The following is a 25,233-nucleotide window of genomic DNA, read 5'->3' as shown; positions in this document are numbered from 1 at the left end:
TTAATTGAGTATCTGCTACTTTGGTGTCCAGCAAAAAACAAGGGATAGAATAATGTAAAGATAACATTTACTTTCAATTGCTGTAACCAATTTCATGGAAATGATACATTAAAAAGGCAGAAATGAGGTGTACTTTTAGGAGAGGGGAGAAAAGGAAGAGTCACAAAGCAATCCTGTTATTTCAGAGCCACAGGTGAGTTCTACCTAATGAGTTCTCACCTGGTATAACAAAGCGTATGAGTTCTTTACCCCCATGTTTCCTTCCTGGGGAAGAAAAGTGCATATTCTCTATTTTATTGGGCAAAGGTGTGTTCAGAAATTGATTGCCCCCTAATGTTCTATCAGCCTAAAATAGGCTTTCTTCAAATGGCACAATAAAAAGGGTTTTATTGAGGTTAAAAAAAAAAAGGGTACCTAGTGATGATCTGTGCAATAATGTATCAAGAGAATATCAACTTTGTATTAAAAAACGCCTACCAATAGTCAACCTCTAATTCTCTTTTTTTTTTTTTTTTTTGCGGTACGCGGGCCTCTCACCGTTGCGGCCTCTCCCGTTGTGGAGCACAGGCTCCGGACACGCAGGCTCAGCGGCCACGGCTCACAGGCCCAGCCGCTCCACAGCACGTGGGATCTTCCCGGACCGGGGCACGAACCCGTGTCCCCTGCATCGGCAGGCGGACTCTCAACCACTGCGCCACCAGGGAAGCCCTAATTCTCATTTTTTAAAAATTAATCAGCATAGGTCTTATGAGTGGAATTATTTCCGCCAAGACCATCTCGCTGTGCATTCTTATTGCCACGATACCACAAGCAGCTTGTTCTGAATTGCTTGAAATAGGTCGTGATTTAGCAGGTAATAGAGCAGACAATATTAGATTGATGAGGGACCATTTAAATTATCCTTAAATCATTCCAGATGAAATATTAACTTCCTTTGTACAAGACTGCTAATTTTAAGTGGTGATGACTGAAAAAGCCCTTTTCCTTTATTCCTACTCAAAATCAATTTATAGGGAGATGTTACTCCAAGTATTGATCAACTAACTTAGTGGTCAGCAAAGTTTTCCTGGAAAGGCCTGTAGAGTAAATATTTTATGCTTTGTGGGCCATTTGCTCTCTGTTGCAACTACTCAACTCAGTTACTGTCTCATGAAAGCAGCCAGAGGCAGGTGGGTTCAGGAGGTCCTTAAGACCACCCTGAGCTTTAATAATTCACTCGAAGCACTCACAGAACGCAGCACATTGGTATCCTCGCAGTTACAGGCAGAGAGCCCCCAGTCATCGTCCCCCTGGGGAGTCATGCCGACAGTGCTTATTTCTCCTAGCACTGGTGTGTGACAGTGTGCACAGGGTACTGCCAACCAGGGAAGTTCGCCCAAGCCTTGGTGTCCAGAATTTTTATTGGGGGTTGTCCACTTAGACACAGCTGCCCACCTGTGTGGCTGACCTTAGCACCCTGCCCCTCCAGAGGTGAGCTGATACCACATGGTCCATGGTCCCCACCATGAATCCCATCGTTAGCATAGACTATCCAGTGTAGCCCAAGACACCCCACGCCCCCCTCCTCAGTGAACAAAGACACCTCTATCAGGCAGGATACTCCAAGGGCTTAGAGGTTACCTCCCAAGAGCCAGGGGCAAAGAGGCAAACCTTTCTTCAGGCAAGACTCATCCTTTACTGTACAGATAATATGTGAATGAATGGCCTTGGGCAGATTCCAAACGAAGGGGCCAGGCTCTAGTTTGAAGACCCCTGACCTAACCCAAAAGAGCTACATTGTTTCAACTCCCTCTGGTACTGTGGCTTGTTCTGTGGTACCAACTGGTCAGAAAAGCTCCTTGCCATTGGAGCCCTTACCCATCTGAAGATATAGGTAAAGACTTGAATGCATTTCTTAACAGAAATAAATCTAAATTTAAAAGAGAGCCCTGTTGTTAATTCCCTCTGGCCTCTTTATTATAGGAACCCACCCCAGACTAAGTTTGATTTCCCTGAGGATGGCAGATGACAATGACAAGATGGGGAGCAATGCAAAGCGTCCACATGAAATTAAAGCTATCTTAGCTTGTGCCTCACAGCCTCATTATCACCAGAGATGCAGACTGGGAGGCGTAAACTGGAAATAGTATAGGTATGAAAGGGATATGATGCTGTTTAATAAAAATTGCCAAAATTCTTGCTTACAGAGGCACAATAGGAAAACACTATTGCTGGCACATGTCCTCCCTGGTGATTCAGGAGAATGTTTTATAAAATATGTGTTGCCACACAGAGGCTGGTTTTCTTTTCTCTTTTCTGGGTCTTGAGCAAAAATTATGAAACAGAATATTTTTATGAAATTCAGTATAGTCACGGAATTTCTGTTGAATGATTTTTTTTGGTGGTGGGTAGGTATGGGGATCTTTGTTTTAAAGGAGCCAGAGGAAATTGAAAATGGTCCACGGGGAAGAATCAAAACCCCAGAAAGAGCAATTAAAAAAAAAACTTCTGTGTATGGCCGGGTTTCTCTCCCTTGACATTGTCGATCCTTTGGACCAGAAAATTCCTTGACGCCAGTAGCGTCCCCAGCCCCGTTGTGACAACCAAAAGTGTCTCCAGAAATTGCCAAGTGTTGCTCTGTGGGATTTTAGCATCTGAATATTAGTTATCTTTGAAGAGAGATCACTTACTAGTTTTCAAGTACATGAAAAAAGTAATGGTTGAGGACATTTATTTACATTGCAGTCCACTTGTGCTTGTGTATAGAACACCTTTCTGATCATAAATGTTTAATCCTGTGAAGGATTGCTGACAAAGCTTGCTCATTCTACCTTCCCCGGAGACTTAAAATAAAAGCTGATATATGTATATCATCATTGTCAACAAAAATAATCAATAAACAATCAATAATAAGACTAGAAAAGAGTTTTATTTCAGCCAAACTGAGGACTATAGACCGGAAGCCAGCTTCCCAGATTACTCTGAGAAACTGCTCCAGAAAAGCATGGTTTTCAAGCACAGTTTTATATCTTGTCAGAAAAAAAGAACATTAAACAAGTCAGGAGTACATTTCTTGAGGATTTCAAAAAAACTAGAGCAGCACGTACACAGCGAGTCAGTATGACCTTGGCACCTGGGAAGGGAGTCTTATCATCGAAACAGGACCAGCATTGGTATCACAGGAAGGGAGCCATTTAATCTTTATTTTTAACGTGGACATTCTTGACTTGTGGTCAGTGTGCCCTTTTCTTTAATAATTAAGGCAGGGCTTCCCTGGTGGCGCAGTAGTTGAGAATCTGCCTGCCGATGCAGGGGACACGGGTTCGAGCCCTGGTCTGGGAAGATCCCACATGCCGCGGAGCAGCTGGGCCCGTGAGCCACAACTACTGAGCCTGCGCGTCTGGAGCCTGTGCTCCGCAACAAGAGAGGCCACGACAGTAAGAGGCCCGCGCACCACAATGAAGAGTGGCCCTCGCTCGCCGCAACTAGAGAAAGCCCTCGCACAGAAACAAAGACCCAACACGGCCAAAAATAAATAAATAAATTTAAAAAATAAAAAAATAATTAAGGCAGATGTACAATGTTTGATAGGCCACAAACGGACTGTTCAAATTAGCATAAAATTCAAGTTAACTTGGGGCTTCCCTGTTGGTGCAGTGGGTAAGACTCCGGGCTCCCAATGCAGGGGGCCCGGGTTCCATCCCTGGTCGGGGAAGTAGATCCTACATGCATGCCACAACTATGAGCCCTTTTGCCACAACTAAGACCTGGTGCAGCCAAAAAAAAAAAAAAAAATTCAAGTTAACTCATGCATAAGCCAGAATGACTTCCCCATACCTCATTATGTGAAAATTTCTGTTATCAATATGGTGCCCTAACTGTATGCCAAGCAGTGCTGTAATAAATGCTGTCTATGTATGAACTCATTTAGTCCTGGTATCTATTCTGAGGCAGGTATTATTATTATCCCCGGTTGACAGGGACACTAAGGTGCCTAGAAGTTAAGTGACTTGCCTTAAGCTGCCAGCTAATACGAAGTAGACTCAGGGCAGAAGCCAGACTCTTTCCAGAGCCCACGTTCCTCACGACTACCACGTGCTCTTACAGAGGGGTAGGCTAGGGGTCGGCAAACTTTTTCTGTAAAGGGCCAGATAGCAAATATAATAATTTAGGCATCACAGGCCACACAGCCTCCCCTGCCACCAAGTTCAGGTCTCCCCATGCAGAGCACAAAAGCAGCCAATACAGAAACAGATGAGCGAGACTGGGTTCCAGTAAAACTTATTTTACAAAAACAGGTGGTGGACTGGATTTGGCATGCAGGCATGTAGACCACTTTCAGAGGTGGTTTAATTGCCACCCCATTTAGAAGGAGGGGAACTGAGCCAACTACACTGCACAATCTGTTGCTAGGCTCTATAAAGTGATTCGGTTACATATATATTCAGACTCTTTTCCCTTATAGGTTATTACAAAATATTGAGTATAGTTCCCTGTGCTGTACAGTAGGTCCTTGTTGGTTATTTTATACATAGTGGTGTGTGTATGTTAATCCCAAACTCTTAATTTATCCCTCCCCTCTTTCCCTTTTGATAACCGTGAGTTTGTTTTCAATGTCTGTGGGTCCATTTCTGTTTTGTATATAAGTTCATTTATATGTGGAATCTACAATACGGCTGCCTTGATTTTGATCGCATCTTGTCTGTTTCCTCTGTAAGGATGTCATCCTAACCCTTCAAGAGAAACTCTCCATCAAAGGCATCGAGCACTTCTCCCTCATGCTGGAGCAGAGGATGGAAGGAGCCGGAACGAAGCTGCTCTTGCTTCATGAACAGGAGACCCTAACTCAGGTGTGTGAATTATGCCCCCAGTGCCCGTGCTGCCCCTGACAGCAGAGGCTGCCCTGCCCAGCGCTCCCCTGTCCTTGAATCCTTTAAATACCTTCCCCACAGCCCTGGGCAGCCCCACTATAGGAAGCGCCGGCATTCATAACGGATTTTACACCTCAAGGTGATGTTTCCCTTTTGTCAATTTTTCATAGACTGTCAGTTGATCTCACAAACAGAATTGTCAAAGACTCAGCAGTGACTCATTGGGGATATGGCTCTGCAGAACTATATTTTATGTTATGGTCGTGACTTGTTCACCTGTTTTGATAATTGATCTCTAGAAACTATTAAAAGGAAATGCTTTCTGCAATTATTTAAATTAAGCCAAAATCATATTTCGTTCTTTTAAGTTCCGGGTACCTACCTCAGACTGTTTTTGGAAGCCTGAAATCCCTGCCCCATCGTGCCCACTGTAAATATGTGACCCACCAATGTGTCCCAGCTCCTGGTCACCAAGATGCCACCCCCATCTGTTCTCTGGGGAGACAAGCGGGTTGCTTGGCTGCTGAATTCAGCACAGCACCCTGACTTTCCTTGTGATTCCACACAAGCAGGGTCTTTGTTGGATGTATAAGGGATTTCAACAAATTCCTCTTATGTAGGAGAGTTCACTGAAGAGGGGAGCTTATGGAGGGGGGCGTGAGGGGACACCAGGAGGAGAGGCAGGGAGTCAAGTCACCCCCAGACGGATGGAGTAGCAGAAAGTGTCATCACGCTCAATTGCCTTTTGGTTGTCACACAATTAAAAGCTACACGTCAGGTCCCGCAGATATCCCTGACTCTCTCAATGTAGTAAAACTCGATGCAATGAATTCGTTACGAAGTTATCATTTGTGTTCATTTCCTATCTCTAAACTTGACCTTTTATTTTTATCACGTTTAAATCTGCCTGTTGATTTTTTTTTTTTTTTTTTTTTTTTTTTTTTTTTTTTTTTTGCGGTACGTAGGCCTCTCACTGCTGCGGCCTCTCCCGTTGCAGAGCACAGGCTCCGGATGCGTAGGCTCAGCGGCCATGGCTCACGAGCCCAGCCGCTCCGCGGCATGTGGGATCTTCCCGGACCGGGGCACGAACCCGTGTCCCCTGCATCGGCAGGCAGACTCTCAACCACTGCGCCACCAGGGAAGCCCTACCTATTGATATTTTAAATCACATCTAATTGTTTATTATGTTAACCTGTGCCAAAACACTCTTGGAAACAGATGAGTTGTTTATTCTTTGTTATAGGGGAACAGCCCCTGATACACAGAATCCCACATGTGAAAGGTCAGTGTTTGGCTCCGAGTTCCTCCAGAAGCCAACCTTGAGACAAGGATTTGGATGTCAGTGGTTTATTTGGGAGGCGATATCAGGAAATACTGGCAGAGGAATGGGAGGGGAAATGGGAAAATGGGGACGCCAATAAAGAGTGTGTAATCAAGCCAGTTTCCACTGTGGGCAGCTGGAGCGCAATCCTGCTGGGGACACAGGGAACTAGCAGAGAACGTGCCTCAGAGGTATCCCACCCAAGGGCGAGGGGGCTGGGGCTTCGTACGCTAACATCCTGTCCATGGTTGGGGGTGGGCGGCTCCTAAGGCCAACTGCTCCCTGGCTCTGCTGGTTTGCCCTGTGCTGGCAGATGGTCACAGGTGTTTGCAGTAAATAGCCTTCAGCTTGGAGCAGTAAATGCCAAGGGGATGTGGGCAGACAGCCAGTTACTATGAGTCTAAGGAAACCATCCACAACTTTTTGATATTTCTATTTCTACTTTCCCCCTGAACTTCTACCTACCACCCAGCCTTTATGGGAAAGCTTCATGCTGATTTAGCTGGACAGAGATTCTTTCAAAGTCTCTTCTGATGCTAGGTAACCATACCTTCTCATTCCGGATTGATTTCCAATTTTTAGACTTCTTTTAAAACATTAGAGGAGGAGTTTCAACCCCCGGCTTTCTCTTCCATCAGGACTTTTGGCGCTGGCCACCCTCCTACTCCGCGGGCAGCAAGGTCAAAATTCCTTTTCCCTAAGGGCCAAGAATAATCCCCAGGTCTTTTTGCTTTACCTCCTCCAGTATCTCCTACTCAGAGCTTAATTTACTCTCCCCTACTGGCCTTTTTAATTAGCGTGCTGGTGAAGCCCACCTGCAATTCTTTTCCCAGGAGACCCTGGCTACAGGCTCCTGCTGCAAAGCCTGCCGGGAGTTGTAGTCCCTCGGGTCCAGGCCACGCGTGGGAATGCGTGGGGCTGGTTGAGGCGGGGGGACGGGGGCCTGGTGTGGTAGGACTCATAAAGGGCCAAAAATAAATGTAATGATGCCTTAAAAAAAAAAAATTAGAGGGATTCCCTGGCAGTCCAGTGGTTAGGACTCAGCACTTTCACTGCAGTGGCCCGGCTTCAATCCCTGGTCAGGGAACCGGGGCGGCTCCGCCAAAAAAAAAAACCCAAAAAACAAAACAAAACAAAAAACTTAGAAGGAAACAAAAAGCCTCTAACAATGCTTCTTCCCTTATCTTTCTAGAAGAGGCTTTGTTTTGTCTTTAATCAGAACGAAAAGCAAAGTGCTAAAACTCAAGTATTGTCTCTAGAAAACTGATTGTTTAAATATCCTGAAACAAACCAGCTATATGCCTTTGAATTCAATACGTATGAAAAATTTGACCCATGAAATATTTATAGGCATGATAGAACTGGGGAGTAAGTATAAGGAATTTGTCCAATAACAAAAATTATTTTAAAACATTTAACTGTGATGAAAACTGCCAAGGAACTTTTAAGCGACTCTACCTGAATTTCTGGCAGTTTGACACTAAACTTCTGTCTAGAAAGTAACGTTGTTATTACATACTACTTAAAGTTTCCAAGAAATTGTTTTTTTGCTTGTTTTAGAGACTGTTATTCTCCTGGACTGCCATTTCTAATGAGTCTAAAGCATGTTTTTGCATTACATTCATTTATTTCCCAAAACTAGTGTAACCTACTAATGATAAAAATAAACTCAAGGAGGCTTATGGAAAATTCAGGACAGATTCTAACCTGTAATTAAAGGAGCCGGAGATAAGATGATCTCCGACTTTCTGACATCAGACAGGACCTTCTGACAAAACACCATTATGTCACTGTGACACTCATCAGCAGCCCTGCCAGCAGCCCAGGTCTCTTAGAGTCCCACGCATCCTTCTTCCTGGTTTGCTTTACCGTCAGCCAGTGATGAGCAGCCCGGATCCCATGGGCTCCTGACTTCACTCAGCTTTGCAATCCTGCCCACAGACAGGAAGCTGGTTCAGTGTACTGCTTCTCAGGATGCCCAGTATACCTTTAAACGTGGGATGTGTTTTCCCCTTGAAATTCTTCTATATAACAAAGTTAGCAATGTAAACTCTCAGAATGTGTGTGTGCATGCGCACTCCGATAACTCAGTAAAGCTATTACTATTTTATTTCGATTTTTTTTTTTTTTTTTTTGACTGCACTGCGTGGCTTGTGGGATCTCAGTTCCCTGACCAGGGATTGAACCTGGGCCACAGCAGTGAGAGCCCAGGATCCTAACCACTAGGCCACCAGGCAGCTCCCTATTTTGAACTTTTAAATTGCAGTTCACGAACATTTTTATTTTGCCAGGTTTGTCCCCTGCATAAAAGTAGTTACAAGTACATGAAACTGCATGCAAGCGCATTAAAAAGTACATCCAGGGGCTTCCCTGGTGGCACAGCGGTTGAGAGTCCGCCTGCTGATGCAGGCGACACGGGTTCGTGCCCCGGTCTGGGAAGATCCCACATGCCGCGGAGCGGCTGGGCCCGTGAGCCATGGCCGCTGAGCCTGCGTGTCCGGAGCCTGCGCTCCGCAACGAGAGAGGCCACAACAGTGAGAGGCCCGCATACCACAAAAAAAAAAAAAAAAAAAAAGAACATCCAAGTGCACAAAACTACAAGTAGAACAACTGTGTGGGTTCCTGCTGCATGGTTTTAGTTTCATCGCACTGACCTCTTTAAGGGAAATTGAAGAAGCTTTTACCTTCTTTTTTTAATCTTTTTTTGTTTGTTATTTTTTTACTTTTTTTCTTTTACCTTCTTTCTTGAAGTCCAGTGTCTTTCATTCATTCAGCTGTGTATGAAGCACCTACCGTTCATTGATTGATTCCCCTTTGTTGCAAAAAGAATTAAGAAACTGAGACCTAGTAGTTGGCACATACTGTGCTGGGGAAAAGGAAAGCGACTCAGAATGATCCATGGTCCTTAACCCTGAAGGACCCGTGGTGTATTCTAAGCCCCTTTGAACAATTTGGACAAATCGTAATAGCAGAAGTTTGGGTAGTTTGGAAACCTGAGGACACCAAATTTAGTGAACGGGCCAAAACTTCTGTCCTCCTGCGTTCCAGTTGGATGTCATCCAAGTTGCCACTGTCATGCTTTCATTGCTACCATCCTTCTGGAGTCTAATTGAGGAAAAAACCCACAGCAGTGTTACACAGTAGTAAACTGTAGTGACCAGTCTCTGTGCTCCTATCCCCGGGTCCCCTTCTGCGCCCCCTACCCCCAGCCTTGCTTGAGTGTGTGACTGTCACGACAGCCAGCATCTGCAGATCTTCTTCAGAGGACTTCCCTCAGACTGCTGGCGCCCATCCTGTCCATACCTGGAAAGTCACAGCCCCCTGGGACAGCCCGAAAGCAATGATTTACCTGTGATCCCAGAGGCTCCGTGGTGTAAGTTTCCCACCAGAGTCTCCCTCAGGACAGCCTGTAGCCACCCCTGCTGGGCTGACCTGAGCAGGTTCCTCTCCTGTCTGACCTGCTTCCCCCACTCCCTCACTGGCCTCTCCTGGGAGCAGTTCCTTATTGAAGTCCCTCATTTCAGGGACTGCTTTGGGGGAACGTGACCTAGGTCACAGGTATGTGCAGTGTTCAGGGAATGAGTATGTATGACAAATACTAAAAGAACCTCAACTGCTTCCTTCCTCAGTGTCCAAAGAAAGCTGCCTTTGCTTCTGCCCCTCAGCCCTTTCTGCCGGCACTGAAGGATTCTTGTCATTGGTCTGCTCTTCTAGGTGACCCAGAGGCCCAGCTCGCATAAGATGAGATGTCTTTTCCGAATTAGCTTCGTCCCAAAGGATCCAATTGACCTTTTAAGGCGAGATCCAGTTGCTTTCGAGTATCTGTATGTTCAGGTATGTGAGAACCAGGGCATGTTTCATATTAACATTGTGGGATGAATTAACTGTGGGGTTTTCTCCCCTGAATTCTTTAGTTTGGGATCTTCTCTCTCTTCGTCCCTCAGCCCAAGCTCAATGTATTATAAAAGAATTCCATGGTGCTTTTTTCTTATTGTAGTATAGCTGATTTACAAGATCATGTTAGTTTCAGGTGTACAGCACAGCAATTCAGTTATGTTATTTTTATATATATATATATATTCTTCAGATTCTCTTCCCCTATAGGTGATTACAAAATATTGAGTGAGGTTCCATGGTGCTTTTTAAATTTTCACTTTTGATTTTGAAATAATTTCAGCCTTATGAAAAAGATGCAAGAGTAGTAAATGAGCTCTTTGATATCCTTTACCCAGATTCACCAGTTGTTACCATTTCACTACATTTACCCTATCTTTAGTGTGTGCACACGTCCTCCCCTTCCCCCATCACACACGATTTTTTTCCTAAACCATATGAATGTCAGGTACCAAAACCATGCTCATTTACCCCGAAATATGTCAGTATATTTTCTAGTAATGAGAACATTTTCTAATATAATCATTATACAATTAACCAAATCGGGAAATTTAACACTGATCCATTTCCATTATTGGATCTACAGTCTGTGTCCAAATTTTGCCCATTGTCCCAAAAAGGTCCTTTATATCAATTTTTTTCTAGGATAGGATCCACTCCCGGATCTCATTTTGCATTTAGTTGGCATGTTACTTTAGTCTTCTTCAGTCTGGAGCATGCCTCAGCCTTTCTTTGACTTTCACGACCTTGACAGTTTTGCGGAGTGCTGATCAGTTATTTTGTAGAAACCTCTCGATTTGGGTTTCTCTGGGGTTTTCTCATGATCAGATTGAGGCTCTGCATTGGGGGCAGAACAACAACATGAATGACTCCATGCCCTCCTTAGTGCATCGTATCAGGAGGCATGTGATGTCATTTTGTCCCCTTCATGGTAAGGTTCACACTGACTCTTGTCAACATTCATACTAATTGATGTTCTCCAGAAGTTACCACTTTTCCTTTTATAGTTAATAAGTAATTTGTGGAAAGTCACTTTGCAACTCTCATTATCCTTTTACCTGTTCATTTTAGTATTCGTTGATGATTCTTGCCCAAATATTATTGCGATGGTTGAAAATGATGATTTGTCTAATTCTATTATTTCTTCTTCAGTTATTTGCTGGCATTCTCCTGTAAGAAAGAGTTTTCCCTTCTTCTTTATTTACTTATTTTGTTTATTCATTTATTTGGTGCTTAGATTGTTCTGAAATACCGTGATATTCATTGTAATGGAATTATTCATTTCAAGGCAGTAAAACTTTAAGAAGATATATCTTTTTGCAGACTGTCTATATCTGATTCTGGGATATAATTTTCAAAAAGCAAGACTTGCAGAAATGAGACGCTTTGCTGTTTATCCCAGGGATAAGGGAATTTATCTGCTTGATATTTAGGCGATGTTCCTATATTTCTCTATAACTGCTTCCCATTACTCTTACTTAAATTCCCAGTATAATCACATCAAACAGTAAGAGCCCACTTACCTAATGCTTAAGCATCTACATTAGAATTACTCAAAGAGGTTGTAAACCTTAATGTAACCTTCCCCCACAAAGAAAGGAGAAAACGCAAGAGTAAGGCCAAAAAAATGCTCTCTTTGGCTGGGGGATATCTGTATAAGCCAAAGGTTGCTGGAGCCCTAAGTAAGAAATAAAAAGCAAAGAACGTAGGAAAAAGAAAAATAGAAGAAACATTTGTTAACTCTGGGTAGTTGGTATACTGACTGGTATTTGTTTTACTATTCTCAGTATTTTCTTGTATATTTCAAAGCCTTTGTAATCTTTAAAAAGTTGGGTGTGAAAAGAAAACAGAAGATGGCAGAGAGATGTAGACAAGATAGATGTCAGAGATTAGGAACAGTAACATAAATTAAACGGCAATAAGCCGTGGAGAACAGAAATTAAGTGGGAGGAGAAAGAAGCAGAACATACTAGAACATTCCAGCAGATGGGGGCACTCAGGGAAAGGCCTGTTAAATGTTCCCCACTTCAGTGGTCTTTGGAGGAGACTGTGGTATTTACAACTCAGAAGGATAATTAGTGTTTATGAAGATAACCCGGAGTCATCCGAAAAAGGCAAATCGTGCCCATATACCCTGTTTATCAAATAAAGAAATGTGCACTACACTTCACTCCGTTTTCTACCCAGAACAATGAACTTAAATGTTAAACTTTGGTTATCTGGGTTACAATATCCCCTGTTCCCCCAGAGGCCAGGTAACCCAGACCTGACTGCACGGGACAGCTTGATTCTCAGCTGATCTTGTTACTGCATCTTCCCATATTCCTTCTGAGAACCAACCCGGGGCTCTGCCACGGCAACTCATGTCACGTGCTATGTTTTTAGCTTGTTAGTTGCAAATAAGTAGTTACAGGTGCCGATCAGCGTGTGGCTGTAGAGCGCGAGATGCATTCAGTTGTCATTCTCTATAATTATATACTCATCCCATTAACAAGATGATGCTTTAAAGCCATTTACTTGGCTTCTGTTTGCAACATCACAATTCCATTGCATTTCTAAAAGAAGAGCCCGGTTGCGTTTGTCTTGGGGAGGAGAGACCTTTTAAGTAGCCCGGGAGTAGTGCTAAGCGCTTAAGGTGTTCGCTCAAATCTAATGCAGTTCATGGAAATCTTTCTTATTCAAAAGACACATCTTTTCTACCTGTGGGACTGTCCTGAGAACAGGAAAACCTGTCCGGGGCTCTTGCCCTGGGACTAGCTGAAGACCGAAGACATTTCTGCTTTCCCCGCTTGGGTGTTGCACAGGTGGTGGATTAGCTATCCCTTCAAGGAGTAGCCAGCACTGGGGGAGGAAGGGGGGAGCCATGTTACGGTGGGCGATAGCGGCCAAAATTAACCTACCATCATCTCATATATCCTCCACTGAGAATAGGCAATGAAAATTTCTTGGACTCAGACCCTCTGTCTCAAAATGCCTTGTATCACAGAACGTGCAGTAGGTCTAAAATTACATATCTGTGTAGCGTATGTCAGTGGGCCTGCGAATGGTGCTGTGTCCGAGTGTTGATTTTAAGGTACTAAAAAGATGCAATAAAATTAGCCTGGAGAACAAGAGAGGAAACAGAAACAATGTCTATCACGTTACACAGACAAAAATCAATTCTGCCTAGTGGGCTCTTAATGAGGGCAGTGGCCATTGACAAGCCATGACAATGACCACAGAGGTTTCGATAGTGATAATATATAAGAATCTCCTAGCCATTAATGGACCATGAAGTATTTTACAGATTTCAGCATATATAATAACAGTAAACCCTAATAATCCAGACTGTTCTGTTTCATAATTATAATAAGCTGTGCTGACATTTAGCTGTCCACTGTCTATTAAAACAACGATGGTTAAACCAATTGGTAAACAGGATGATACGGCTACAAAATGTTTTCAAACACTTTAGCAGTACTGGTTTCCTTTTTAATATCTCACATATTCATTATAAATGAATTTTTGTAGGTCTAAAGCGGAGTCTGTTGAGACCTCTGTTTAGCAAAACAATGACCGCCATTTGTGTGTATAAGTATATTTTAAATAATGTACTTGAGAGTAATAAATGCATAATCTGTACCAAAAATATATATAAGTCAGACATCACACTAGTTCTCCGGGATCAGTCTGAACTAATTATATAATGTAATTAAGTGACTAATCACCTTGACAAAAGAATCCACTCAGAAGTCTGGTTAAATACAGGGTATAGCAGGAGTGGGAAAAAACAACGGCAGTCACAACTCTGAGGACAAGAGATAGTGATGAGTCACCTTTATAAAGCACATTCCATTTTATGAAACATCCTTGCAGGTATGCTAGCAATCTTGAGAGTTCGCTGTTGTTAGCCCATTTTTTTTTCCAATAAGAAAACTGAGACTCAAGAGAGATGAAGTGTCACATCCAAGGTCATTTGATTGGCAGTTGACAGAGCCTAGGATCCAACTTGGAGCTTTTGTCTCTAAATTCTACGCTAAAATCCTGTTTCAAATCTGTCATGCAATAGCAGTCCTACAAGAAAGTGATCTGTCAAAATGGTTTATCGAAAAACTGGTTCTTCGAGTGCGTGTTATGGCCTGGCACTTTGCCAAGAGACTTGCCCACCCTCATCCCTCACAAGACTATAAAATGACCCTATCTGGACCCTCAAACCCCCGGTACCCCATTGTGGACAACCCTGGGCTCTTGGAAATAACTGGTAAACCCAAGACTAGCAAAACAAAATGGCAGCTTCCCTCAGAGCCACCCTGTCTCCTACCTCTAATCAGACCCACTTCCAACAGGAGTACAGTGCAATCCAGATAGCTGTAGGATTTTAAGGAAAAACGAAGGTGGAAAACCATGTGAAGGACGGAGGGAAGGGAATGTGGCTTCACTCTTGGGGGTGAGGGATGGGCTGAGAGGCAGGCGCCCAGAGCAGGCAGGTAGGGTCCCAGGGGGATGTATCTGAAGGGCAAATACTGTATGCAGAAACCGTATGGGGTACATGTTCCCATTTAGTAGAATCAATACATGAAGTGGTCGTAAAGGTACTTAGCTCAGAAAGGAGCCAAACAAATCCTGATACGGTTTTTCATTTGAAATCTTTTGAGGACAAGGCAAAGAATAAAGAAGGGAGAAAGAGGCTAAATATATTTTCTAGCCCAAGAACCTAGTTTCCAATAACGAAAATAAGTAAACACACATGCAGAATATACTTAAGCAGCACCGTGCTTCCCATCAACGTTTGGCTCAGTGTTTGCTCCGTGCAGGAGTGAGAATGGCGCCCTCAGACCCTTCACTTGTGGTCCTGGAGGGCTTGACACGTTACAGTACCCTCTCAGCCCCTCTTCAATCTGATGCTCACCCCAAACCCTGTGAGGTAGGTGTCACCCTTTTACATGTGAACAAACTAAAGCCGAGAGACTCCCTCAAAGTCTCAGTGGGGGCAGTCACCACTGGAACGGACTGACGATTTCAAGAGCCACCCTCCACTGAGTGCGCCAAGGCGCTGTGGCAAAGCGTGCATCTCAGCTCATCCTCACCACCCTCTCCACTCCGGCCAAGTCGTTGGTATGAATCCCCATTGCACAGATGAGTAAACTGAGGCTGCAAGAGCGAAGTAACCTGCTTGAAGTTTATGCACAGAGGTAGCCATTGGTAAAGCCAGGACCCCGAGGCAGGTGTAGGTCCAGAGCTGCTGCTCTCCATCACCTTGCTCATTCTACCTCCCCGAAACCGCTCTGGATGATAGCAAGAGGGTGACATTGATGATGACATCTCTAAACATGTATGAGTGCTTCCAATTTACCGGATGGAATTCTGAGGGCTTGTTAACTCACTTAATCCTTGTCACAACCCTGCGAATGGGAAGTATTATCCCCAACTTAAAGAAGAGGAAACGGAGGCACAGAACAATTAAGGGCCTTGCCCAAGGTCACACGGTGAAAGTAGGGAAAGGGGATTCTTTCCTCTTAAAGTGGAAAAAGAGAATTGGAACCCAGGATTCCAATCCCGGCAGCCTAGCTACAGAAGCCACATCATGCTACTAGGGCTTCACGTGTCCAGTCGTGGCACCTGTGTTTGGAAATTCCATTCCTAAATTTCTCATTATTTTTACAAGAAGCTAAATATTTAAATAGCAGCTCGCTCGTGATGATGTTGAATGTTTGTGTGGTCTCTGTGTTTGTGCGTGCGCTTAAATACTGACTCGTTCCAAGCAGCGGTGAAAATGTTTCCACATTTGGCTCCTTGCCTTGGAAGTGAAGGTGGGACAGTGGGGAAACGCCTGTCACCTGTCCCTCTAAGGCAACGCAGTGCATCCTTTGACAAGCTGCGCCCTCTGCTGGTCTCTTTTCAGAGTTGTAACGACGTCGTTCAGGAGCGGTTTGGGCCGGAGCTGAAATATGACATCGCCCTGCGGCTGGCGGCGTTGCAAATGTACATCGCAACCGTGACCACCAAGCAGACGCAGAAAATCTCCCTCAAGTACATTGAGTAAGTGTTGACTCTCGGAGCCATTTCGGAGACAAAGATGTTGCCTCCTTAATGCCCAAGGGTATTTTTGATGTGTATGTCTATTTCCAAAATTGATGTCGTTTGTGGCAGAGCATGTGTTAACCAGAGGCAAAATATATGAATACTCTGTTCATGTTCGGTGGAAGACACCATTTCTTACCTAGTCCACCTTTAGAGAATTGTGGTTAAATTGAGGGTCACATTTAAAATGAAGCATACATTTTTAAATTCCTAAATGAACTTGGTTCTAAAGCAAGCTTTGGTCTCAGCACTCTTCAGACATTAAGCTGTTTGATTCCCAAAACCTCCCTATGAAGTCAGTAGGAGTGTAGCTCCGTTTGACAGATGAGCAAGCCGAGGCACAGACGGTTAAATAACTTGCCTGAGTCACACTGGCTATTAACTAGAGGGGGTAGGATTCGAACACAGGCGGTGGGACTCCACATCGTGCTATAGGTTGTGTGATCATTTGAAGACCTGTGTTTAGAAAATGCTGTGCATAACCAGAGATTACTTTTAGATGATCAAAATGCAGTATACAAAGTAATTCTTTGAGTCCTAATCAGGAAGGATGGTAGTTGTAATAAAGAACTGCGACAGCGTGGGAAAGGATGGCACACAAACTTTGTTTCATGAATCAAATGCTGTTTGGAAAATAAATGCCTTCTCTTGCTGAATATGGCATTTACAACAGCAGTATACTACCTCTTTAGCCAGAAAAGATCCCCTCTTGTTAGAAAAAAGCAGTTTATGTTGCCTTCAGTTGACGAGCTTATATAAGAGTCATCCTTTAAAAGAGAACCCTCTGTCTCCCAGTCTGTATGCTTCCTGTTGGAAGGTGATCCAACAGCCTAAAGCAGCCACCATTTTCTTAATCCTGGCAGCTCTAATGCTAAGAAAAAAGAAATACTCATGTTTCAAAGTTTATGGTGGGGCTGAAGCCTCATCTCCACGTAACACTACAGGCCTTAGCGTCTGCTCTGTCTCCACCTCCAAGTGGCATATGGCTGACTAAAACTCCACATCCCAGAGAAGCTTCCCGTGGGCTGCCTGTAAAGCCTTTCTGGGTTCCCCAGCGCCAGGTCGTCCCCCACGGAGTGAAATGGTTTCTTCTCGATGGGTTTGCAAGCCTGCGTTTGGGAAGATGAGAGCTCCAGGTTGCTGACCCCCAGTGCCCCTGATCTTTCCACTCTCCGTTCTCCTGTCACTGCCTGGGGACAGATCCTTGTGTGCAGTTTGAGAAGCCCAGGCCTTCCAATCTCAGTGCACTCCTTTTTGCAGATGGTTTGTCTCTTTCTCTCTTGCCACACATGCCAGGACTGGAGCCCGAGAGAGATTCGGCTCACAAAGAGGTCTCGCGCTTGAGTGGATCCATTCACACCCTCATCCATTCCCCTTTCTGAGGATCTTAGGAACAGATGAAACTGGATCCCACTTGAAAAGTTGGCCTGCACAACTTGAGATGATTTTCAGACAACCGAAATGCATTTCTGTTCCTACTTTCTGTACCCACATTTTACCAGGTTGAGTGTGGTACAATCAAAAACTTCCAGAGATAACTAACTTGCCTAAGAATCCTGCAGAGTCTATGATGATTAATTAATGTTCTCATTCATTCATTCATTCACCCAACAAACGTTCATTGAACATTTTATGTGATACAGTAATTCCCCTCCATACAAACGAGTTCCGTTCCGAGAGCGCATTGCTAAGTCCAGTTTGTTCCTAAGTCCAACAAAGTTAGGCTACGTACCCAACTAACACAATCGGCTATATAATACTGTATTATAATAGGCTTATAATACTTTTCACACAAACAATACATAAAAAACAAACAAACACAAAAATAAAGAAAACATTTTTAATCTTACAGTACAGTACCTTGAAAAGTACAGCAGTCCAGTACAACAGCTGGCATACTTTTGCGGCTGGCATCTAGTGAACAGGCAAGAAGAGTTACTGACTGCAGGAGGGAGAGGAGGTGGGAGATGGTAGAGCTGAAGGATCGTCAGCAGTAGGACACGGAGGGCCAGCTGCCATTTCACTCACGCCCGACGTTGATGTGAACGCATGTTTGCATCTTTGAAAGTTTGCAACTTGAAGGTTCCTATGTAGGGGACTTACTGTCTTTATACTAAGAGAAAAGAAAATATTGTAAATTATAATCTTAACCTTTGAAGAATTTGTGATCTGATTATAAAGACAAGACACAGAATGAAAAGTAATGATGTAAAATAATGATACAAGTAGAATTACAGGGTACCCCGTAAGGAGTGCCAAATGATGGGTAAAAATAGTAAGTACAAGTTGAGGAGAAGGAGAAGGAAGAAAGCAGTGATCACAAAGAAACACCATCTTAACTAGTGAAGAGGGTGTGAATGGTCAAGTGGGGGAAAGCTGTCTTCCTACCCTTCTTTAGAGAGGATCTGGAGCCGGAGAAATAACCAGAACCTTCTCGAAAGTCTTCACATAATTTAGAAGATTCTGGTTGGGCACATGACCAATCAGGATAAATTTCCTAGAATTCAAAATATGGAACCTTCCTAGGATAGGGTTGTAGTCACTGTTGGGAACATGGGCTCTTGGCAAGAATATACTAACCCAGGCCCATTTGTTGTTTTTTTTCCTTGTATATCCACACCTATGAGTGATGTTTGCATCTCTTTGTCAGTACCAGACATACTTAAGGGTCCTGAACCCTACCCTGTCTCCATACCAGCAACCCCCTCCCCTCCTCAGCCAGAAATGTTGACGGAAGGAGTTAGATAGATACTATCTGGGTGGGAGAAAAGAGAATTGTGTGTTTCTGGAGAACACCATTGATGAGGGAGATGGGGAGGAAAGAATAGTTTGGGAACATGAAGGAGTTACATTTATCCTTCTAAGAGAAGACAGAAAGAGCATGGGCAGACAGGGAGAGGTGACAATGGGAATAAACAAAGGGATGGAGAGAAATTGGTGTTGGAAGTACAAACTCAGATACGTGAATGAAGTCTAAGAGACTCAGAGGTGGGTTGGATAAAGTGTCTGTTCAATTTCCATTGGTACCAAATGCCTCATTAGCCTTCTCTCTGGAGAGTGAAGAATATATTTCTTTTAAAATGCAAACACATGGATTAATGATCAAATAGTATGTTTCCTGAATATAAATTAAAAGTTGCTTCCGTAATTGGGGACTTGTCTCCATTCCCTGCCTTACCAAGAGTTCATTTGTTCCAACAAACATCAGAGTGCCATTTTGTCTTAGATATCTAATCATCACAAGAATGTGAAATTAAAGATATGCTCTTTATTGCAGAAAAGAATGGGGATTAGAGACTTTCCTTCCCTCTGCTGTGCTGCAAAGCATGAAAGAGAAGAACATAAAGAAAGCACTTTCACACCTTGTCAAAGCAAATCAAAACTTGGTACCACCCGGTAAAAAGGTATCACATTTGCATCTTAATAGAAAATGGATTTTAAAAAGTGAGGCTTGCGTACATTTTTTAAAATGTTTAAAATTAGCCCGTGAATAAAATACTTAGCACCAGATTTGCAGAGGATGTAACACTATATAACCTTCTTTTTTTTAACTATTAACATGTTTCTAAGACTAAATGAAAGATCAGTATTCTAATGGAGGCCTATGTATTCCTTGTAAGCTACAGACTCCTTATTGTACGGATTGTGTGTGCGTTCACGTGAGCATGTAGGAGAACCTTGCAAAGCCTCTGGGACCTTGGGATTAGAGGATAGAATTGCAAAATATTTTCATCATATTTTTGCTTACCACTCAGACCAGCTTAAGTGCACAGCAGCCAGTAAGGGTTCCTGCAGACTAGACGCCACATGAATTAAACCAAGGTTTCTCTACCTTGGCTCTATTGACATTGGGGACCAGATCATTCTTCGTTGGAGAAGAAGGGCTGTCCTGTGCATTGTGTGATGTTTAGCAGCGTCGCTGTCCTCTACCCATGAGATGTCAGTAGCGCCCACCCCCTCAATCGTGACAAACAAAAATGTCTCTGGATTTTGCCAAAATCACCCCCAACTGACAACCACTGAATTAACTCTTACTTTTAGAAGATAAACTTAGTTCTGTCATTCACCATCATTAGTGTTAAATTCTCCTTTTTTTTAATCAAGTAAAAGAGATACAAAGGACACTTTAAAATATACTGTTGGTCAGAATAGAGAGTTATGTTTATTGGTCATAAAAGCACAGGGTTTCAGGAACCAGAAAGAGAAGGAGCCTTAAAATCCAGGACCTATAAAATTGGAGACAGTCTGAACAGTTTCTCAGTGATACCAGCCACAGAAATGTGTGTGACTCTAATACAAATCATTTGTGTGGCTAGTTCTTTGGTCTTTTAGTATCTGATTTTAAGTCCTTTTTACTGGCTGACACATACTTATTTCTGCTCCCTCCTCACCCCCAATGACTTTTTTAAACGTGTGATCAACTTTGACACACTATCAGCCACCTTTGACTTACTTCCCAGTTTCTGTAAGCATTCAGCTTATGGAAATATAGCAGGATGTCATGGGTCAAGATGTTCTAAGTATCAGTTCTGACTTGCCCAAAGCTACTTTCTTTTAATTGACTTGGTGTGATCTTCTTCCAAGCCTGGCCCACTGGTTTTGTAATAATTTGGATAACTGCTCTAAGATCAGTCTATCTATCACTGTCCTTCTATAACGGTCATTTTTTTTCTAGTTAAGAGTGAGTGGTTTGATTTCAAATCAATTTGCAAAGTGCTTTGGATTTTTGAAAGAAGTCGGCTGGATGATTGGTTCTAAACTACAATTATATAAAGGATAGCACATTGAGGTACGGTTGACAAATGAGTTGGCAAGTTATCTGCAATTGAAAACAGAGTTTTACAGTCCTTGCTACTTGATGTTCTACACCTCGTTGGAAAATTTCACCTCTAACAAACTTTCCTGGCACATTTGGTATGAAATGTGGACTTTTTTTCTTTCTTTCATTTTTTTTAATTAAAAAAAATTTTTTTGAAGTATAGTCGATTTAAAGTGTTTCAGGTGTACAGCAAAGTGATTCAGTTATACATATATATGTGCGTGTGTGTGTGTATATATATATATATATATGTATATATTCTTTTTCAGATTCTTTTCCATTATGGTTTATTATAAGACATTGAGTACAGTTCCCTGTGCTCTACAGTAGGACCTTGTTGTTTATCTATTTCATGTGTAGTAGTTTTGTATCATATTTTAGATTGAAACGTGGACTTTTTTCAATCAAGTACTTTTTTAGGATATGGGAATCTGCATTTTTAAGTCTTTATAAAGATCAATTTTACCTGGATAAAATTTCATTTGTCAGTCATTCATGAAACTCAATAGATTCTTAGAATTGAATCAATGGATTCTTGAAATTGAATTCTTAGAGTCATTTCTTGGAATTGACCTAGATAGTGAGTTCAAACATTTCCACAATGATTGGTGCTCAGAAAGTTCACTTTCCCTGAAAACTTGCAAAGACTGGAAGAAACAAGATGGGAGTGAAGAGCCCATTTAAAAGGCTTTCTATGGATTGCAGGTGTGTATTCAAAACAGCTCCCACAAACTCTGCACGCACCCATTGCAGTGGAGAATTCTATCATCTCATTCTGACTTGTTGAGTGCTCTGGCCCAGCAAATCCGTATTTTTCCCCAAAAACGAAAAGATTTAAATCTAGATGTTCTGTTGCGGCCCTTGATCAGGAAACCAAATACAGAGCAGTTTACTTTCATTCCTCATGAAGAGCCCTTGTCACACCCCATCTGTTGGCAGTAGAAGCATCCTTCTCGTTTGCCCTTGTTTTCGGCTGGTGTCCAGCCGGAACACAATCATGCCGGATGGAGTGAACACCTGAGGTTTCTTTTCTCTCCTCAGCTCTCCGCACTTCAAGCCAAGGTCCATTATCTCAAGTTCCTCAGTGACCTTCGACTGTATGGGGGCCGTGTGTTCAAGGCAACATTAGTGGTAATTTCTTTTCCTTGCTTTTTCATGGAAGCCACAGAGGCCTGCAAAATGTCACTGTCTAGGCTGTCTTGAATGAGCTGTCTGATGACAAAAGCAAATCAGCTGTGAATCTTTTCCAGCCCTTATTTCTAATTGACTGCACCCCAGTGTGAAAATATCAGAAGAAATGTTAAGCTAGATAATGCCACTGCAGAATGCCCTAGAAAAAGAAATGTGGAGAGCCGAGAGAATGCGCTCGCACAATGGCCTCCTTTTAAATCACTGGGCCAGAATGATTTTAAAAAATCCTCATTTCTACAAGCTTCTCATGACAATGAATATATGTGCTATGATAACATTTACTTTCTACATTATTCATAATTTTATCAGAGCCTCGCTGCAATCATATATCTGGTTCTTCTAATTGGATGATTTAGTACAATGTAACCCAGGAATACTTTCTAAAGAAAATGTAATCTTATAAAAACAGACTCTCAGGTTCAGCTTTGCCTGGTGCTTCAGAGGTCTAGTATTTTTATTTAATTTAATTAATTAATTTATTTATTGGACGCAGTACTACGTGACTTGCGGGATCTTAGTTCCCTGACCAGGGATTGAACCCGGGGCCCCGGGCAGTGAAAGTGTGGAGTCCTAACCACTGGACCTCCAAGGAATTCCCAGAGGTCTAGTAGTCTTAATATTTTGTCAACGTCTCTTTCTCAGCAGGCAGAAAAGCGCTCAGAAGTGACCCTCCTGGTGGGGCCCCGCTACGGCATAAGCCACGTGATAAACACCAAAACCAATCTAGTGGCTCTTTTAGCTGACTTCAGCCACGTCAATAGGATTGAGATGTTTACTGAAGAGGAGAACTTGGTGAGGGTGGAGCTCCATGTGCTGGACGTGAAGGTGAGTCTTTCAGACACTGACACGTGGCCTTGAACGTGGCCTTGCTTCCTGATAGTGCTGCAGATATTTATAAAGAGGCAAAATGTCAACATGTGCAGCGCATGGAAGGCGCCACGGGTGCAGAAAAAGTCCACCCAACTCAGGTGTGAGGGCTCGAGTCCTCACTAGACAGCTCTGTGGTTGGGGGACGAGTCACTCTCTTTCTCTGGGCTCCATTTCTTCATCTCTACGTGAGAAAGCAAGTGAGTTCATTTCTAAAGTCCCTTCCGGCTCCAGAGTGCATGAACCATACATGGAGAGTAGGGGACACGTCTCCCTACTTACTCTCTAGAATCTGTGGCTCTTGTATAGAGTCAGGGAGATTTTTCCCAACTTTGTTCAGAACCCCCTTTCCCTTTTGTTAGGTTGCATCCATATGTGCTTATTCTTTTGGAAAAACTGAGTATTTTAGTCAATCTGTCTTTTCATGCTATAGCAATTAGTGCTGGCTGAACATCTGGCCCCTTTAATATCACAGCCATTTCATTTGAAACAACTATCTGAGATTGTCCTCAGAGGGCAGACATTTCCTCCCCAAACAGAAGTTGACAGGATGTAATCCAGGTCCCCTGTCCCCACCTTCTTGTCCCAGTATGTAATAGATGAGTCATTGGATTTTGGCAGCGTTAATGTATCTGATGTTTCTAGAGAGAAAAGGCACTGGATCCAAAGAGAGACAGTGAGTCCACAAAGGAAACAGGGTGACCCAGGACGAGTGCTCTGAGAACTCCCCCTACCCCTAACCCGCTCCCAGCCTCACGCCCACCAGGGCGTGGGAGGGGCAGATTTGAGAGTAAAGGAGAACGTGGGAAAGGGCTTCTGCACAGCCAAAGGGAAGCCTCAGTGTGCTGTGCAGCAGGAAAAGATGAGCGTGAAAGGGCGAGCGTGCAGCTCAGGCGCGCTGGCCGTGGCCCATGGCGTTCCGTGGGCTGAATCCAGGGCGTCGCCCTTGACTTCATGGCAAAGAAAGTCCAAGAGGAGACTTGGCGTGCCTGTCCCGGTCCATAACCGAGGATGCTGAGAACAATAGCCTGTCATGGAAAACAGGTGGAAGAAAGGGTATATCGGGTGCAGTCATCACAGACCTGATAACAGGGATAATCTGTCTCCAACAGAAATGGGTGACAAGACCCTATGGGTGGTTTCCTGCCTACTGAAAAAAATTGTGGGGTGGCTTGGAGGGAGACGACAGTTGAAATGGAAGGAAAAGGCAGCACATCAAGTAGTATAGGGGCTTTGGGTGGAAATTAGGTTTCACCAGCCAAGGCCAGGGTGCTACCCGTGGCAGTGAAAGCAAGAGGCCTGTCATCTCGCTGTTTCTGTGCCTCTCCGGGTGCCTGCTTGTTCTTTGCTCCCTTATTTCCCTCTCACTTTCTCTCTCTTTCAACAAGAACACACCAGCAAGTCCACCCTTCCTTACTCAACGAGGATAATTGCTTCCCTGTATGCCCAAGATCCACGTCCAGTTATATGGTAACCTCATAGTTTCCAGAAAGTTCTGGCAGGGCCTTTTCTCAACTCCCATGTCTGTTTTGCCCTCCTCTGAATTTACAGTTTATTTTAGAAGCGTCATTTTCCTGGATCTCTTTGACACTTTTCATTCAGTCTTAGCAGTAATTTCCACTTGATTTTTGCTTTGCTTCAACACGAATTTTCACCACGAACCCAAACTTAATCTTCCTGTGATTTTTTTTCAGATGGCGGGTTCACAACTAGTAACTGACTCCTTAACTATGACTTTTAAAAATATTAACTATTTGGAACAAAGCCAATCTTTTTTTTTTTTAATCCATTATGACTTGGGAAAGGTTCCAAATGTCTAGCCTTTCAAATTGTTGTCACCTGAACGTTTTTCAGTCAGGCTCTCTGTTATACCTGACCTTTCCCCCATTTGCGTTTCTTCAGTGAAACAGTCGCTCCAAAACTTCGTTTGTTCACATTCCATAAGCACAAACGTAGTCGTCCCTTGAGGGAGGTTATTAAGGAGGAATGGTTTTAACCAAAACATTCTCTTTTGTGTAGCCCATCACGCTCTTGATGGAATCTTCCGATGCCATGAACCTGGCCTGCTTAACGGCTGGATACTACCGGCTGCTTGTGGATTCCAGGAGGTCGATATTTAACATGGCCAACAAGAAAAACGCAGGGACCCAGGATACAGGTATTCTCTTCCTAAACTCACGAGGCACCGACCTCCCTTCCCCACACCACCAGACAACAATAATAAGGATATT

At 43.3% G+C, this 25,233-nt stretch overlaps 1 protein-coding gene across 1 annotated transcript in view; it reads left to right on the top strand.

The window, feature by feature from the left end:
- Positions 1 to 25,233, top strand: part of FRMPD4 (FERM and PDZ domain containing 4) — a 182,926-nt gene that overhangs the window by 145,013 nt on the left and 12,680 nt on the right. The window contains exons 7-13 of the mRNA XM_060002885.1: positions 4,698 to 4,829; positions 9,886 to 10,005; positions 15,947 to 16,083; positions 19,403 to 19,529; positions 21,986 to 22,075; positions 22,778 to 22,960; positions 25,022 to 25,160. Coding sequence (XP_059858868.1) covers positions 4,698 to 4,829; positions 9,886 to 10,005; positions 15,947 to 16,083; positions 19,403 to 19,529; positions 21,986 to 22,075; positions 22,778 to 22,960; positions 25,022 to 25,160 — 928 coding nt within the window. The remainder of the gene's footprint in view (positions 1 to 4,697; positions 4,830 to 9,885; positions 10,006 to 15,946; positions 16,084 to 19,402; positions 19,530 to 21,985; positions 22,076 to 22,777; positions 22,961 to 25,021; positions 25,161 to 25,233) is intronic.

The sequence above is a fragment of the Delphinus delphis genome, chromosome X (assembly GCF_949987515.2).
Source record: "Delphinus delphis chromosome X, mDelDel1.2, whole genome shotgun sequence".
In the NCBI taxonomy this organism is placed as follows: Eukaryota; Metazoa; Chordata; class Mammalia; order Artiodactyla; family Delphinidae; genus Delphinus; species Delphinus delphis.
The sequence above is the reverse complement of the archived record's forward strand: the minus strand, read 5'-3'. Positions and strand labels throughout refer to the sequence as shown.